At 48.9% G+C, this 17076-nt stretch overlaps 2 protein-coding genes across 2 annotated transcripts in view; one reads left to right on the forward strand and one right to left on the reverse strand.

Annotated features, from left to right (window-relative positions):
• The window catches only part of LOC100989368 (Kell metallo-endopeptidase (Kell blood group)), a 388650-nt gene that overhangs the window by 29451 nt on the left and 342123 nt on the right, over positions 1–17076 (reverse strand). Inside the window, exons 15-22 of the mRNA XM_063606397.1 lie at positions 12644–12754; positions 11079–11177; positions 10759–10836; positions 10219–10319; positions 9922–10032; positions 9712–9779; positions 9311–9480; positions 8870–8965 (exon numbers count right to left, since the gene is read on the reverse strand). Coding sequence (XP_063462467.1) covers positions 8870–8965; positions 9311–9480; positions 9712–9779; positions 9922–10032; positions 10219–10319; positions 10759–10836; positions 11079–11177; positions 12644–12754 — 834 coding nt within the window. The remainder of the gene's footprint in view (positions 1–8869; positions 8966–9310; positions 9481–9711; positions 9780–9921; positions 10033–10218; positions 10320–10758; positions 10837–11078; positions 11178–12643; positions 12755–17076) is intronic.
• On the forward strand, positions 60–7489 carry LLCFC1 (LLLL and CFNLAS motif containing 1). Its single transcript, XM_003820557.7, has 2 exons — positions 60–6210; positions 6794–7489. Exons 1-2 carry the CDS (start codon positions 5949–5951, stop codon positions 7027–7029), a joined length of 498 nt encoding a protein of 165 aa, XP_003820605.2. The 5' UTR covers positions 60–5948; the 3' UTR covers positions 7030–7489.

A 17076-nucleotide genomic window follows, 5' to 3' on the forward strand; every position in this document is an offset into this window, starting at 1 on the left:
TATTTGGGGCTGGGACTCTGAGTTTATCTCCTGTATGACTTGTGTATGCAGCATGCAGCTTGTAGGTGTGTGTGTGTGCATGCAGTATGTGGGTTGTGGGGTGTGCGTGTATGCACAGTGTGTGGCTGTGGTGTATGTGTGTGCATGCAGTGTGTGGTTGTGAGGTGGTGTGTGTGCATGCAGGTGCGCTGAGGGGACTGACCGCCCTGCCTGGGGAGAAGTGCTTTTCCTGGAGGGGGAGGAGCTCTTTGCAGAGCTGAGCCCCACAGCCACAGAACCACCCTGGAGAAGAAAAGGAGGAGGGGAAGGAAGGTTCCTAACTGTGGGCTGGGATGGCTGAGACCCGAGAAGCTAAGGGGTGGGGCAGAGGAATTTCGAAAAAGAAAAGGGATGGAAGGTGGGTCCACAAACAAGGTGCACAGTTAGTTGGATGAGGGAAAGGAGGAAATAAAGACTTCCAGCTCAAGAGTCAGGCAGAGCCTGGTTCAAATCCTGACTCTTATCCCTTACAGTTAGGTGAGCTTTCTGAGCCTCAGTTCCGAACCTGTGAAATTGGGGTAACAGCTATGCCGTCTCACGGGAGCATCTGTAAAGCGTGTGTCACAAGTACTCAATCACTGCCGATCCTCCTTCCACAAGAGGGCTCAAGAGACCCCCAGGCTGCTTCTCAGAGCTTCTCATTTATGTGTCTTGTGGTCATCTCTGTCCTCAACCCTGTACCTCGAAGGAGGGTTTCTGGCCCCCACCTCCCAGGCCAATCCCTCTCTGTGAGAAGTCCTCATGACCGTGACCGGCCAGCTTCCTGGAGCGTCGCCGAGCAGGCTCTGGTACCTGGGGACGCAGGTCAGAGGAGCCCCCAGGGGCCTTGAGTTACTATGGAGGTTGAACAGCAGAAACTGAGCAAAGGTAGACGACAAATAAATCGTGATTCCATGTTTGGGACTCTTTCCAGGAATGAAACACCAGGAGGAATGAGTAATGTTGCATTATTTTATATATTTTATATTATATTTTATATATTAAGTAGTTTCCCTTATCCACAGTTTCACTCTCTGATGGTTCAGTTACCTAAGGTCAGCCACAGTTGGAAAATAGGTGAGTATAGTACTATAACATATTTTGAGAGAGAGAGAGAAAGAGAACATTCACATAACTTTATATTATTATAATTTTCATTTTATTGTTGTTAAACTCTTTTTTTTTTTTTTTTGAGACAGAGTTTCACTTTCGTTGCCCAGGCTGGAGAGCAATGGTGTGATCTTGGCTCACTGCAACATCCACCGTCCAGGTTCAAGTTATTCTCCTGCCGCAGCCTCCCTAGTAGCTGGGATTACAGGTGCCCACCACCACGCCTGGATAATTTTTGTATTTTTAGTAGAGACAGGGTTTTACCATGTTGGCCAGGCTAGTCTCGAACTCCTGACCTCAGGTGATCTGCTTGCCTCGGCCTCCTGAAGTGCTGGGATTACAGGCGTGAGTCACTATGCCCGGCCTAAACTCTTCACTGTGCCTAATGTATAAATTAAACTTCATCATATGTATGTATGTATGTATGTATGTATGTATGTATGTATGTGTAGGAAAAAAGATAGTATATACAGGGTTTGGTGCTATCTAAGGTTCCTGGCATCCACTGGGGCGTCTTGGAATGTATCCCCTGAGGATAAAAGGTGACTACTGTATATGATAGCTTGTATTTATGTTCTCATTTTTTTTATTATTATACTTTAAGTTCTAGGGTACATGTGCACAATATGCAGGTTTGTTACATATGTATACATGTGCCATGTTGGTGTGCTGCACCCATTAACTGTCATTTACATTAGGTATATCTCCTAATGTATCCCTCCCCCCTCCCCCAACCCCATGACAGGCCCTGGTGTGTGATGTTCTCCTTCCTGTGTCCAAGTGTTCTCATTGTTCAATTCTGTTCTCATTGTTTTCAAAGAGGTACATCAATATTATTGAATTGCATTCACTCAATAGACCTATCAGGTAAATGAGAACAAGGAAGAATTCCGTCTGTGAGAATTCTTGGGTGTGCTGGCCCCAAGTCCCATGGCTAGTGGCGAGACTGTAACTGGCCATGAACTTGGGATCTCAGCTCCAAACCACTCTCCAGACCTTGTTGCTTCTTGGGAATCTTTTGGCTGTAAAGATGTGAGAGACCAGCGTGAGGATACGCTGGGACCCTCCCCCTGGGGGTCTTGAGGAGTGGGGAATGCCCCCTTCTTTTGTTGTAAGAAAGAGAGATCTGCTCCCAAGATTGAGGGATGGACAAAATAACCTTTAGAGAAGGACAAGAATTGGAAGGAAAATAAATAAGGAAACTAAGAGGAGCTAATATTCATTGATGTTTCAAAAGGGGGGAAATTTGGATCTTTTTCTTATTAAAAGCCAAAAGGAAAAGTTAAGTAAAAAAAAAAAAAAGATACAGTGGAATTATGTTCTCACTGGGAGTGGGGAGGGCTCAACTTGTGGGACATTTTTCTGCCTCGCTGGGGGTGACGCCCTTGTGGAGTGACTTCCAGTCTAAGGAGATGGAGGGAGCGATAAGCGTGAGGTGGGGGTTGTAGATGCCTTGATAAGCGAGGCAGGTCAGGAAAGGAGCACCTGCCAAGGAAACTACAACCCATAAAGCTGGTCCTGGGGCGGGGGGGTTGGGACATGGGGGGCCGGCAGGGGAGGAGGCTGGCCCAGTCTGAGCTGCACAGAGCAGGTGTGCAGGGACTTGCCGCCAAGGGCATGTCCAGGGGTCTGGGGAAGAGAAAGGGGAGGCCCAATGCTCAGGCCCCCCCACCCGCCATCCCTGGGCCTTCGCCCTCTCACTTGCCCTTCTCTGCCTACCTCGTCCTCTCCAGTGGGAAGGGCATGGACAAGTAACCTGGGTGAGGACCATGGTGTCCCCCCGCAGTCCCAGCTGGTAGACCAGAGATTTGGAGTCTCTCCTGTTCTCTCCTTGCCTTCTCTCCCGACTGTTTCTTCCTCTTGTGATATTCGACATCACCATTCTATTTTTCCTTTTCTCTCCTTTCTTTTCATGCCTCTCTCAGCTTTCTGCAAGTGAGGACGCCTGCAAACTCTCACCTTCAGAGAGCAGCTTCCCTGCCACTGATGAATGGTCAGTAATGCCTCCAGGCACTCGGGAGAACTGGGCTGGGGGCACCAAACTACACCGTCAAGTCCCAGAACCCTTCACGCCAAAGCAGCCTGACCTCTTATTCTAACATAATAAAGAGGAGGAGGAACCATAATACCTAGATTTCCATTTTTAAAAATTACACTCCCACCCCACGTGGCCACAGCCATCTACGAAAAGGATTCAGGGCCGGATGAGGTGGCTCATGCCTGTAATCCCAGCACTTTGGGAGGCCGAGGCGGGCGCCTCACGAGGTCAGGAGTTTGAGACCAGCCTGGCCAACATAGTGAAACCCCGTCTCTACAAAAAAAATTAGCTGGGCCTGGTGGCAGGCACATGCAATCCCAGCTACTCAGAAGGCTGAGGCAGGAGAATCACTTGAACCCGGGAGGTGGAGGTTGCAGTGAGCTGAAATTGCGCCTTTGCACTCCAGCCCAGGCAACAGTATGAGAGACTCCATCTCAAAAAAAAAGAAAATAGAAAGAAAGAAAAGGATTCAAATACCATACCTTAAAACTAATTGTGGCCAGGCGCAGTGGCTCACACCGGTAATCCCAGCACTTTGGGAGGCCGAGGCGGGCAGATCACCTGAGGTAGGGAGTTTGAGACCTTCCTGACCAACAGAAAGAAACCCTTTCTCTATTAAAAATACAAAATTAGCTGGGTGTGGTGGCACATGCCTGTAATTCCAGCTACTTGGGAGGCTGAGACAGGAGAATCACTTGAACCCAGGAGGTGGAGGTTGTAGGTGAGCTGAGATCGTGCCATTGCCCTCCTGTCTGGGCAACAAGAGTGAGACTCCATCTCAAAAAAAAAAAAAAAAAGTGATTATCACTGGATGGTGGAATTATTAGCCTTTTTGGGGTTTTGTATTTTTCTATATTTTCTACTTCGTAATAAGAAAAAATATTTAAGGGATTCCCTGTTTTCTGCAAGAATTTATCTCTTTTAACACTGCGGAGGTCAGGCGGGTGGTGGTGGTAAGGAAATGGAAGTAATGGAAACAACTCAGTTATTTCCACTCAAGCCTGCCCGGGAGGCAATTCTCACCCCAGCCGCCCTCCCCATTCATTCCCACAGAGCTGGAGATGGCTTCTCTTTTTGCCAGGAAACCAAGAGACTCCTCCCCCAAAATAGCCAGGAGGGAGGAGATTAGTGATGGTTTTTTCCATTCAAGCATCATTCTTTGGATCTCACGTCAATGGGTTCAAGGTGGGGTGAGCAGGGTCACTTGCCTACTTGAATCTTTCCTTACTCACCTTCAAGCGACCTCCGTACCACTCCCTAGTCCCTTGTCATCTGGCTTGGACCATCAGGAAGTGTGTAAGAGATGGTGTCTGTGTATGTGAGACAGCATCCATGTGGGCATGTCTGCTAACACGAGTAACCTCTGTGGGAAAGCATCTCTTTGTGTGTTTCTGTCTGCAGTTCCCTCTTGCAGAAAGGGTGCCTGTCTCCGCAGTGTCCTTGGACCTGCATGTGGTATTTCATTCAGGTCTGGTATGCATGGATGAGCAGGAGCGGTGTGAACTGGTTATGAGAGTTCAGGAGTGACTAAAGTCTTCTCTTACCTGTCTTAGCAGCCATCCTGCATCTAATGGCCTATGTCTCTGTTGCTGGTTTTCGCAAAAAGGCCTTCATTCTGTCTCCCTAACTCACAACCCTCCAACCATCTCTGCCCAAGAAGCAGTTGGGGGTGATTACCCACAGCCGGTTACTGCCAACAGATCTGTGCTCGCCAGGCTCATGGGCAGGAGGCGCATCCAAGTACTGAGGCAGGATTCTCCCAGATCTGTTATTTGGGATCCTAGACTCCCTGCCACACTGCGGCTTCTCTGCAGACTCTAACTCCTTTCGCCAAGCAATGAGGTTGGAGATGAGCCTCTAACAACCTTTTCTTTCGTCTAAGAGTACAGAAAGGTGTAAAATGAAAGAAGAGGGTGTTTCAACCTGGTGGTACAAGAGGACAAAGGCTAGAAAAGTGGGAAAACCAGGGGAGGGTGAAGAGAGGGTGTGAATGGGCTCTACCAGCTGCAAGGCAACCTGCTCTTTGTCTCTCTCTCTCTCTCTCTCTTTTCACTCTCTCTTCATCTGTCTCTCTGTCTCTGCGTCTCTATCTCTCTCTCTGTCTCTACCCCTCAGTTTCTGCCTGTCTCGGTCTCTTTCTTTCTCTCTTTTTCTATGTCTCTGTCTGTCTCTGCCTGTCTATGCCTGTCTCTGTCTCTGGGTCTTTTATACACACACACAGCATGTGCTTTTACCCATCCTTACCCTATGCTCCTCCCCATCTTTATTTTCTGGCAGACCCATGCTTCATGTAGAGCAGCATGTTCATGCCCACGACTTGAGAATCCTGGCCGGCTCATCTGTTCTGGGCCTCATCCTATGCAAACCACTCTTGTTACAGAAAGGCCACATAGAATAATGGGAAGATATCATATTTAAAAGTAAAAGTTAATCAAGAGTCCTTTTCTGCCCCTTAGTATTTGGGTGATTTTGAGTGAGAGAGTCATTTTTTCTGTGAGCCTCAGTTTCCTCATGAATGTAATAGATATGAGAACACTATGATTTTGCAGTCCTGGTTTCTACGTGGATCTAATGGTGTAATGGATATGAATGTACATTGCAAGCTGTTAAGTCATTTCTGTTGCTAAATACAGAATGACCCACTGTGGTCATCTTGGAAGCCTTGGCCATCCCTGCTGGCTGTGCTCCATTCTTGTGCCTCGCCATGGAACGCTCTAGTGAGCCGGAATGAAGGTCAGGCCCATGGCTGTGATGTCACAGAACATGTGAATTCAGAGGTCCTATGGAAGGTAAGGGGAGAAAATGCCCCTGGAAAGAGTTAAGGGCCAGGACAGGAATGGGGCAGGAGGTGCACGGATCCTGCTGGGCACTGGGAGCAGGGGGCGGCCAAAGGCAGCGGGTGGGCAGGTCCATGCCTCCCCTGGCCCCCCAGCTCTGCAGGGCAGTGTTCCTGGTTCCTATCTTGCTGCTGCTGCAGGTGAAGCCTCTGAACGGGAGCCCAGGCCCCAAAGATGGGAGCCAGACAGAGAAAATGCCCTCTGCAGGTAGGTGGAAAAAAAGACAGGAGCCATACAGAGAAAACACCCTCTTCAGGTAGGTAGAAAAAAAGACGGGAGAGTCTGGAGGCTCAGGGTGAGGTCTGTGTGAGGCCAGGCCCCAGGTCATTGATGAGGCTAGGGTGAGACCTGACATAGGTCTGGTTTATGGGGGGTAACTCCAGCCACTGATGGTTATCATGTGAAATAATAGTGTCGGCTCACCATGGGCCAGCTGAGCTTGCATGCAACTTCTGTGTGTGTAAGCATGGTGCATTTGGCTGGCTTTTGTCATGCTTCAAGGTGGCCCCTGACTCCCCCAGTGTTGAAACCCTAGAGGAGGCAGCTAACCTTAGGAATGGTGTGTGTGTGTGTGTGTGTGTGTGTGTGTGTGTGTGTTTGAGTTGGGGCTGTGATTGAACACAGACCAGAAAAAACCTCTAGAAAGAGCATCCCCTCTCTGGTGAAGGCCAAGGATATGGGCAATTGGGACTGCAGCCCTAGGCTTCAACGTGTTTTTCCTATTCTAACTTCTCCTTTCTGGTTCAGGCTAGGGTCAGGGCTCAGTCCTTGTCCTTTTCCCCTGTTCCAGACCAGAATCAAGAACAGTTCGAAGAGCACTTTGTGGCCTCCTCAGTGGGTGAGATGTGGCAGGTGGTGGACATGGCCCAGCAGGAAGAAGACCAGTCATCCAAGACGGCAGCTGTTCACAAGCACTCTTTCCACCTCAGCTTCTGCTTTAGTCTGGCCAGTGTCATGGTTTTCTCAGGAGGGCCATTGAGGCGGACATTCCCAAATATCCAACTCTGCTTCATGCTCACTCACTGACCCTCCCTCCCTCATGGGCTCCAGGTCACAACTCCCAAAGGAGATGCAGGCATGGCTCTCTGCCTCTGATCACCATCACTGTATCTCAAGGTTCAGCAGCAGAGATACCAGTTGCCATCAGTGCTAACTGACTGCCTCTCCAGGTTCGGAGTTTCATCTCCCAGGGCCAGAGACAGCAGACCCACATCCTTCTCTCCCACACCTCTCCTGGTTTTGTTCAGGACAGCAGATTAGAGGCAGGAGGCAATGACAATAAAATAACGATAAAATCCTGAGAACAATTGGGAGCAGCTTTCCGATACTTAATCCAAGCCCTTCTCGTCTCCAACTAGACTGCTTTATTGTCCAATCTTTGGTCCACTGGGTGGCCTTCAAACCCACCAGGTCACCAATTGTTGATTCTTTCCTTTTCTTGTGTCCATGAAATATTTTTGGCATTTCTCCCTCTTATCTTTTCTAACTTCAGGGTATTTTTCTCCTGTGCAGTTAATGACTTCCAGGCATAGAACATAGCAGGAACAAGTCATTAAGAGACAAGCGGAAGCCAAGTGCCAGCTTTTATTTTTGGAACAGAAGCGGAAAGGAAATCTTGCTCTGATTCCATGGATGTGACCAGGGAGCTGTTGGTCGATATTTCTGTGCTGTGGCATCTTTGGTAGCCAAGTTACCAGAGCTGGCAGCGGCTGGAGGGGTTCAAGAGAGCACCACGTGCACAGCGGAAATACCTGGCAAAGGCTGGGGTGCTGCTGAGGGGCCCGTGGACTCGGAGGTGTGGAGGGCTGTGAGTGTCGTGAGAGTCCTGGGGGCTGGGCTTCCTACACATCACCTGAGCAGGAAGAGAGGTCATTGAAGGGGGAGGGTCCACAGGACAAAGCTGACCTGGTGACAAGGGGTGATCAGGGACAGCAGACAAAGAGGGGAACAGGGGATCAAGTGCCCCAAGGGCCATATGGAGCATTTGAAATGTATAGTTCATTTAATCTGGCAATAGGAGTCCAGGAGGAGGGCCTGGGCTGTGTAATGACACCATTTATCAATGACAGAGAGGCAGGGTCTAGTGCAGGAGCTCTGGGGTGAAGTCTAATCTAAGCGTGTTGAAGACCTGGCACCTGAGTCTGTTGAGGGAGTACAGGGTGCTTAAGGAGGTGATGTCAAGTGGGCGCCACACCTAAGGTCAGGTGTCTGAAGAGGAATGTGGCACACAGCCTGTCGCAGGCTTTTTTGTGTGTGTGTGAGACTGAGTCTTGCTCTACCACCCAGCCTGGAGTGCAGTGGCATGATCTTGGCTCACTGCAACCTCCGCCTCCCAGGTTCAAGCGATTCTCGTGCCTCAGCCTCTCAAGTAGCTGGGATTACAGGCGCCCGCCACCAAGCCCAGCTAAGTTTTGTATTTTTAGTAGAGACGGGGTTTCACCATATTGGCCAGGCTGGTCTTAAACTCCTGATCTCAAGTGATCCGCCCACCTCGGCCTCCCAAAGTGCCAGGATTACAGGTGTGAGCCACTGCGCCCAACCACAGGCTCATTTTTAAGGCATCTGTATTTTGGGGGTATGAGAGGAAAAAAAAGTTGGTCTCCTCCTCTCCTGGAGGAACTTGGGAATAGAGTTTTTTCTACCTTTTGAGTTGTGGGGGTGCTGAATTAGGTAGAAGAACCTGTAGTCATCTGAGGGGTGATTCCAAGGGGTAGGGAGGGAAGAGAAAAGATAACAGTGAGGACATCTGCAGAAGAGGGTTTGGGGTATTTGACGGAGTGTCTGAAGAGGGGACTTCCATGAGCTTCAGTAATAAGGCGTTCAACTGACATAAAGCAAGCTGTGGCGGGAGGTGGCCGCTGCCTACCTGGGCATAGCTTCGAAAGAAGATCTGCTGGGGGCTGAGGTCCAGGCTGGGCAGGACAGTCTCCCCATGGTGCCGTAACAGCCTCTTGCTGTATGCCTGGGTAGGGGTGGGTAGAGAAGGGCCCTCAGGCTCTAGACCTGTGGCCATCTGAAAGTCCCTCCACACAGTACCCAAAACCCATGGCCCTTGCTCACTGGTTCTGCACTGACAAGTTGATCTGAGCCAGAAGAAAGAGTACTTCCCAGAAGACCTATAGATGTCCTAAAATGGAGGATCTCTGGGGTAGGAGGGGGATCCCCAAGTTGCCGTCTATTCAGTGGGGATGCGAAGGGCAGAAAGCCATGCAACTGTACTTGTGTCAGGAATGGTGGAAGGAAAACTCGAGGACATGTTTTCTAGTCTGCCAGTACACATAAACTGTGGCCCTTGACACTTGCATACCTGCAGCGCGATGGCTAGCCCCCCAACGTCTGCAGCGTTCTCCAAGAATGTGAGGGAGTCATTGAAGGAGGTTCTGCTAGGTAATGGAAAGGCAGCATAATGGCGCTTCAGGCACAGGTGAGCTTCCTGGAGGGCATGGTTGTCACAGGCGGGGCAGCCCCCAGGCAGTACTGTTGAAAATGGGACAAGAGAACATACAGCAAGAGAACATAGGGTTGGTGCTGCCTAGGTGAGGATGTGGGTGGTACCACAGACTGAATCAGCTCCCAGGAGCATGGCAAAGTTCCCAGGACTGCCCCACCTCAAACCCTCAAATAACCTCCCTTTCCCCTCCAGGCCTCCCTTGTGGCCTTCCCTTAGGTTCCCTATTATCCCACCTCCCAGTGGCCCCTGTTACCCACAGAGCTGGTAGAAGATGTGCAACAGCTCGTGGGCCATGATGCTGCCAGCAGCGCCAAAGTTCACGGCTCTAGGGAGACAAGGGCTTATTTGACCCCCAGAATCTCTCAGCATTTGTGACCCCAATTCTCCAACCGTAAGTCCCATCCATCATAACACCTGTCGGCCCCTCTTGGGAAACTCCCTACCTACCCTTACAGAGTGACCCATACCTGGGATAGCCAGGGTGGAAGAATGGGGGTTGGAGGAGTCCAGCTGGAAAGACTACCACATGGTCAGATACCGAATAGTAAGCATTGACGTCCCAAGGGGACACCTTCCACCTGTGGGAAGAGGACATGTGAACTCCAGCCCCCACCACGTATTGCCCTGCCACCCTGAGACCTACACAGTCCCTCCCAACTACCATTACTGTTCATGCTGCCTGCCCTGAGCCCTGGCTTCCTTTCCTGTGAATCATGGATGGGTCTCTCTGGGATGGAGTGCCTGTATCTCCCCTGCTGTCATACCTGTGTTGGGGGCGAGGCTGCAAGAAGCTCTGGACAATTCTAGCTCGGAGGGACCGGACACAGCTCAGGACAGAATGCAGGAAGCTCGGTCCAAGCTGTATCTGGGGAAGAGGCAGGAGGTGACTTGGGCACACAGAGACTTCTGTAGATGCATGCTGACAAACACCAATGGGACCATTTGACCCCAAACAGGCAAGCCCTGACAGGCAGGCATCCAGGGATTAGGAGACAGCAGCCCAATGGCATCACTACACAGCACACCCAGGCTTTACACATATCAGCACACAGATGAACACGCCCAGACAAGTCACAGGATGCACGCATGTGTGTTGGCACACTCGTTGGGACCTGAAAAGATTCTGTTCTTCTGCCAGCAAGATGTACAGTGTGGATATTTCCCCATCAACCCCAGCCAGCACCAGGGTAAGGACAGAGCTAAGTCACCCAGGGAAAACTGATTGTCCAACAAAGACTTAGGAGGGTCAGAGAAGTGACGAGAAGTCAAGGACTGAGAAGGAGCTGGAAAACACAGGGACCCACATCGTTGTATTCTTGTCGGGCCAGCTCTGGCTTCAGGGCCCATTCTGAAGCCCCCATCTCCACCTGCAGTTGAGCAACCTGGAGAGAGACACAGAAGAGGCTAGGAATACTCTCCGAGTCTACCAGAGGAAATTTCTCCCACTCGTTGCCCTGTCCCAGCCTCTCACATTGTTGCCAGTGTGAGTATACAGCCCAGTGCCTTCCCTACTTAGCATGTGCCTGGGGGGGCCTTTGGCATTTGCTTCCAGTCCCCATCTCGCTTGTTCCAATACTCCATTCCCTGCACAGGCTCCCACACCAGCCAGGACGCCTGGCCTGACCTTGTCCTGGGCCATGTTCTGGGTCTCCTCATTCATCCAGGGAAGGTTTCTGAGGCGAGTGATGAGGGCATCCCGGATCGCAGTGAATAATTTCATGGCCTGTGGGAGTGAGGTCCAGGGACAGGGGGACAGGATCAGGAGAGGCCTCAGCCTGGCCCTGCCCACAGCTTCTGACCCTTGGAAAAGGCCTTGGCCCCAAGGAGCTGCCTGGGCTGGAGCTGCTGCTAGAGGAGCAGCTCAACTAAAGCAACTAAAGGATCTGTGGAGAAAGGAAGGCAGTGCCAAGCCCACAAAGGGAAGGTGGGGCCTGGCCATCTGTGAGGGCCATCAGGGAGATATAGTTCCTTTCCATGGGGAAATAGCCTGACGCCGGAGAAAGACAGTGTCCTCACTCCTGGGGGCAGGAACACCTCTCAGAAATCAGAGGGAGGAGAGGGCTGTCATTTTCTCCTCTGGCTCAGGGCTCTTGTTCTCACACTGTCTTTTTTAAACCGTCCACTCCCTCTCCTCATCCTCCTGAGCTCTTCAGCTTCCCAGCAAGTCCCCCACAAGTCTCCCTGCCTTCACAACGTGAGTGTGTACTCACTGCTTCCCCAGCCACCTGCCATCTCATGTAAATCCTTTCCTGGAGCAAAATGAAAGGCAATATCGAGAGCCTGGGCTCTGGCATCAGAATGCCTGAGTTCAAACCCTGTCTCTGCTTTTTGGTAACTGTGTGACTTTGGGCAAGTCACTTAACCTCTCTTTGCTTCAGTTCCCTCTTGTATAAAATCAGGATCATAATAGGAACTAAATGACGTAGTTCATGCAAAGTTCTTGAAGGAGTCCCAGGCATGTGGTAGGTACTCAGAAAGTATTCAGTGGTGATTTATTTGATTTATTTGCCCTCTTCAAGATTATGTCATCTGTTCTGATGTCATGTCATGTGTTGTTAAAAAAATCTTAGCACAACAGGGAGGAGACTTAGAGATGATAGTGTTCAATTTTCCTTTTTTTTTTGGAGATGGAGTTTCACTCTTGTCACCCAGGCTGGAGTGCAATGGCGTGATCTCGGCTCACTGCAACCTCTGCCTCCCAGGTTCAAGCGATTCGCCTGCCTCAGCCTCCCGAGTAGCTGGGATTACAGGCATGCACCACCACGCCCAGCTAATTTTGTATTTTTAGTAGAGATGGGGTTTCTCCATGTTGGTCAGGCTGGTCTTGAACTCCTGACCTCAGGTGATCCGCCCACCTCAGCCTCCCAAAGTGCTGGGATTACAGGTGTGAGCCACCGAGACTGGCTCGATTTTCTCATTTGATGGTTGAAGAAACACAAGACCAGGAAAGTTGGGTGACTTGTCCAAGTGAGAGCATGTCATGGAGAATTCGTGGCCTGAAGCTGAACGGTTTCCACACCAGGGATGGAGCAGGCCTTTGGGTTCCCTCTCTCAGTGGCCCTTCTCTCTCTGACTGCCCAATTCCCCAATCACACACACCACTGAGAAAGTCAAAGTTAACAGAAGAGGGAAGGCTGCGTTGGGTAGGAAGGGGTGGAGGGATGTGGGCTGGGAAGAGCTCTCACATACAGCACTTCGGGTGCTCGGGCCAAAGGCCTCACGAACAAACAAAGCCGCCAGCGTGGGCTCGAAGAAGGTGCCTGTCTCCTCCACGCACTTCATCCATCGTGGGCGGGCAGGCTATGGAGACAAAGCTGGAATGAGTGGCTCCTGTTCAGGACTCTTTCCTCATCTGTCTCCCCAGTCTTCACTAGATCTTCATTCCCAGAGGGTGCTCTTTTGACTGGACTTTCTGGGTTTCATCTGTTTACTATCCCTTAGGGTGATGCACATCACCGATCCGTACAAGAAAAGCACAGCTTCCTCAGAGCTGGTCTCATGAGCCTGGCTGAGTAAATCCTTCATGTTATTGCCTATTGAATTTGACAGCAAGGCCTCTAGGAGGCATCATTCTGGGGTTTCAAAAGCCTCCTGGGAAGAAGATGAGAACCCAAACTCATACCTCGGCAGTCTGATGTTCCCCCTGTTCCCCCACCACCACTCTACTCCGGGGTCCCAGCAATAACTTCCATCCTCCATGCTTCTTTGCTCAAAACGGAGATTGCGGATGGAAATTCTGTCCTACCACCATCACCTTTATCCTCTCTCCAGGTGGGCATGGTGTATCATACTGTAGCATCTTGTAAAGAAAAAATTATCAGAGTAGAACTGGGTTTTAGATGCCATATTGTTTGCTAGGAAAAGAGGACACAAGACAAGACTCAGTGTATAAATTCATAGAGCTGGAAGACTTCCAGCCAAGTCAGAGAGGAGAGAATAGAACAGGAAGGTGGAGGGCTTTCACTGCAGAGGCAGGAGGCCATGGACAAACATCCAAGAGGGCAGTGCCAGCTGAGGACCTCAAGAATGAGAAACAGAAGAGACAGACGCTGAGAAGGTCTTGGCGGTGGGCTTGCATGGCTTTAAAAACTTGACCAAGGCATAAACCCAGAGATGACACAGTAAATGGAGACACACACTCAAGGAACCCAGGGACAGGAGGAGGTAGCTGGCCTGAGGGAAAGCTGAGCTGGAACTGATAAATACCAGCTAATAGGCTAATTTGGGTTAGGCAGGATGAAGCCTCAAAACTTTATTCCTGTGATTTTTTTACTTCCCAAAGACCTGCCCACGGGGAAGATAGGAAGGCTGCCACTAATACTCTCCCCGCAGGAGCTAGGCTGGTCCTGGGAATGGAGGGGGTTTATGTGCATCCCACTACAGGAAACAGACCAAAGAGGCCAGTCTGGTAGTCACCGAAGAAAAAACTCCCGAACCCACCAGTTAAAGAGGTTATCATTTTGGAGGTTGCTGCAGGCCTGGCTGTCCACATCTGTGTTCTATTGAACCTTGAGGTCTGCTAACCTTGAGTCTTATTTTTATTTTTATTTTGTAACAGAGTCTCACTCTGTGACCCAGGCTGGAGTGCAGTGGTGCAATCTCGGCTCACTGCAACTTTCACCTCCCGGGTTCAAGTGAGTCTTCTGCTTCAGTCTCCCAAGTAGCTGGGATTACAGGTGGCTACCACCAGAGATGAAGTTTTGCCATGTTGGCCAGGCTGGTCTCAAACTCCTGGGCTCAAGTGGTCCATCTGCCTTGGCCTCCCAAAGTGCTGGGATTGCAGGCAAGAGCCACCACACCTGGCCAACCTTGTCTCTGATAAAGAGAAGAGGCTCAGATTCTTCTCATGCTGCATGAGTTGGAGCTCTGAAACAACAGGAACTAAAAGGAAGTCCGGATCTGAAAGCAATTATGAGCCAAGTTGAGAATCTGCCAGCCACATTCTGCTGGACAAGCTTGGCTCCACGAATACCTCTTATCAGACAGTTGCTACATGTGGAGCAGCAACCAGCATCAGCAGGGAGACCACTTGAGCTTGGAAGTGTAGATCTGCCTATTCTTCTCACCCCTTCTCATTCTTGATTTGTTTCCTGATGCCCTTTGCTGGAGCCTGATCATTTCTCCAACATGCTTTGCCGTGGGACCTGACTACTGGAGAATACAATCACCACCTCAGACCACTACTACAGCTCTCTCTCAAGATGTGGAATGGTAGTGTATACCACATTAACTGCAAAGGGAGAGTCAGAGAGAGAAAGAGAGGGAGAGAAATAGAATTCGAGAAAAAAAAGTCTCCAAAATATAAACAATAGAAGAAATACTTCAAACCCAAGATAATGAAACTCAGTGGACTAATTTTAGGGCACCAGAAAAAAAAAGTTCCATATACAACCTCAGAACCACAGATAGTATTTGAGAAATGATAGAAATCAGGACAGATTCTAAGAGTCCGGAGGGAAGGAAAAATTTGACCAATCTTCTATAGGATGAAAGGAAATTTTAGGGATTACGAGCCAACCAGGAATCCTTAATGTTAATTTCTAAACAAAATTGTGGAACGAATCATTAAACAGTTTTTTAACACTTGGAAAATAATGTGTAACTACTAAGGGCTATGATAGGATCACTGAAGAAAAATAATGCCAAAATGATAAAAATTCTTCTGGCTAAAAGGCTTATGTAACTGAGGCATATGAAAGACCGGAAGCCGCAAACTCCAATAGGGGCCATGCAGAGGCATAACAGAGAACAGCAGTGCAACATCAGAGCTACAGGCTGTGGTGGGGCTTCAGAGAGCGCACCCAGCCCTGAGCTGCATCATGTAGCGACAGTCAGTTGTCGCCACAGGAGAAGGGTAGCCCAGTGTTTCCCAAGCTTCACAGACACACACACACACACACACACACACACTAGAAACCTGAATGCTGGCATGCCATATCCTAGTTTTTGAATGTTGGTGATTAATTCAAAGTTTGCAAAAGATTCTACAGGCTAACAAAACACATCTATAGATGAAATACATCCTCAAGCACCACTACCATCCTACCACTGAATAGAGTATTAGCACTTACTAAGTTTGAGTTATTAACTTAAACCCCTGTGGTTCAGTGACACCAGTTGTCGAAATGAAAACAATATCTAGTCTACCTTCCTCACAGGTTTGGGGATCAGGTGAAATAATACCTTTCAAGTACTCTAAGGCACTACCCCACTCTGTTGGCATTATCTTGATTTAGCCAGGCTTGAAAAACACAGATTGAGTCCTCGTGAATTAGATAGAGAAACTGATGTTGAATGATAGTGCAATTTGAGTGGAGTCTCATCTGGCTGAATCAAGAGTAAACATCAATGGTGAATGATTTCAAGTTAACTTGACCTCCAGTGACATTCCTACTAAGAATCCTAACTATCACTCACTTAGCATTTCCTTTCCTCATTTCCTGTTTTGCTTTTCTTCATAACACCTCCTAACATTTTATTATTTTATTAGTTTGTTTATTGTCTTTCTTCTTTCACCAGGATATGTGGCTGAAGGCAGGATTATTTATTTGTCTTTTTTGTTCATTGCTGCATTCCAAGTGCCTGGAGAAGTACCTGAAGTACACTAGGTTCTCAATAAATGTTTGTTACATAAATGAATGCATAAATCCATAGCTAGGTCTTCAATAACCTGACCCGATGCCCTTCTCCCTTCAGGATCTTAACAGTAGTCTGGACAAAGATACACTGAATAAAATTGCAAATGATCCAAAGCTGGAAGACCTGAATAAATTGAGATGTTGGGCTGAATATAAATCATTCACATTTAATCATCACAAATGTGAAGTTCTGCTTTTACTTCTCAAAACCCACCTTCCCAAGTTTCATAAAAGAAAACCTGACTTAACAGCCATTTTCATTGACTATAACTCTATTCAAAACTAATCATCCAAAGATGGGCCAATAATGAGATTTAGAAATCTTTCTGTATAAGGGCACTATAAATTATAATTCATTCAAAAGAATATGATCAGAAGTTGGTAATTAATGGCCACTGAATAAAACCAAACATTTTGATCATATCAAGGCCAAACTCTAGGTGATGTCTTTGATTCCATTCTCCCTCTCACATCACTCATCATCAGGACATCCCATTGCTAACCTTAAAATATGTTCTTTTAAAACATAAATGAGATAAATCCCTCTGCATGTCTTTATTTCATACAGAGAGAAGCAAAAGTCCTTCAGCAACCTACCAAACCTTGTATGGTTCTCTCCTTCCTGCTCTGATTCCCTCCCCACTATTGTCCTAGTCACTCTGATCCAGGTGCCCTGGCTTCCTTGCTGATTCTCAAACACCTGGAGCATGCTCCAGGGGCATCAGTGGACACAGCAAGCCTAGTCTTCTCCTCTCAACCAGAGCCACCAGGAGGATCCCTCACCCTGCACCAAGTTTTAGCCAGCCTGCCTCCTGCCCTGTCCCCATGAGATGATACCCCTTTCTTCACCAGAAAACTCCTTCCTCTCTCTAGACATTTTGTCAGTTCTGCCTCCTGCACAGAGATGCCACTGATCCTTCAAATGCTCCCTGATCTCTCCCTCTTGGGAACTCCAAGAATATCTGCTGTCTAAACCAGGATCCC

The sequence above is a fragment of the Pan paniscus genome, chromosome 6, assembly GCF_029289425.2.
Source record: "Pan paniscus chromosome 6, NHGRI_mPanPan1-v2.0_pri, whole genome shotgun sequence".
In the NCBI taxonomy this organism is placed as follows: Eukaryota; Metazoa; Chordata; class Mammalia; order Primates; family Hominidae; genus Pan; species Pan paniscus.

Bases quoted from the DNA above. Each gene is read 5' to 3' on its own strand.
- LLCFC1 (XM_003820557.7), top strand. From the start codon at position 5,949: ATGGAAGGTAAGGGGAGAAAATGCCCCTGGAAAGAGTTAAGGGCCAGG. The intron at 6,211-6,793 runs GTAGGTGGAAAA...CCCCTGTTCCAG, and splicing joins AGAGAAAATGCCCTCTGCAG to ACCAGAATCAAGAACAGTTC.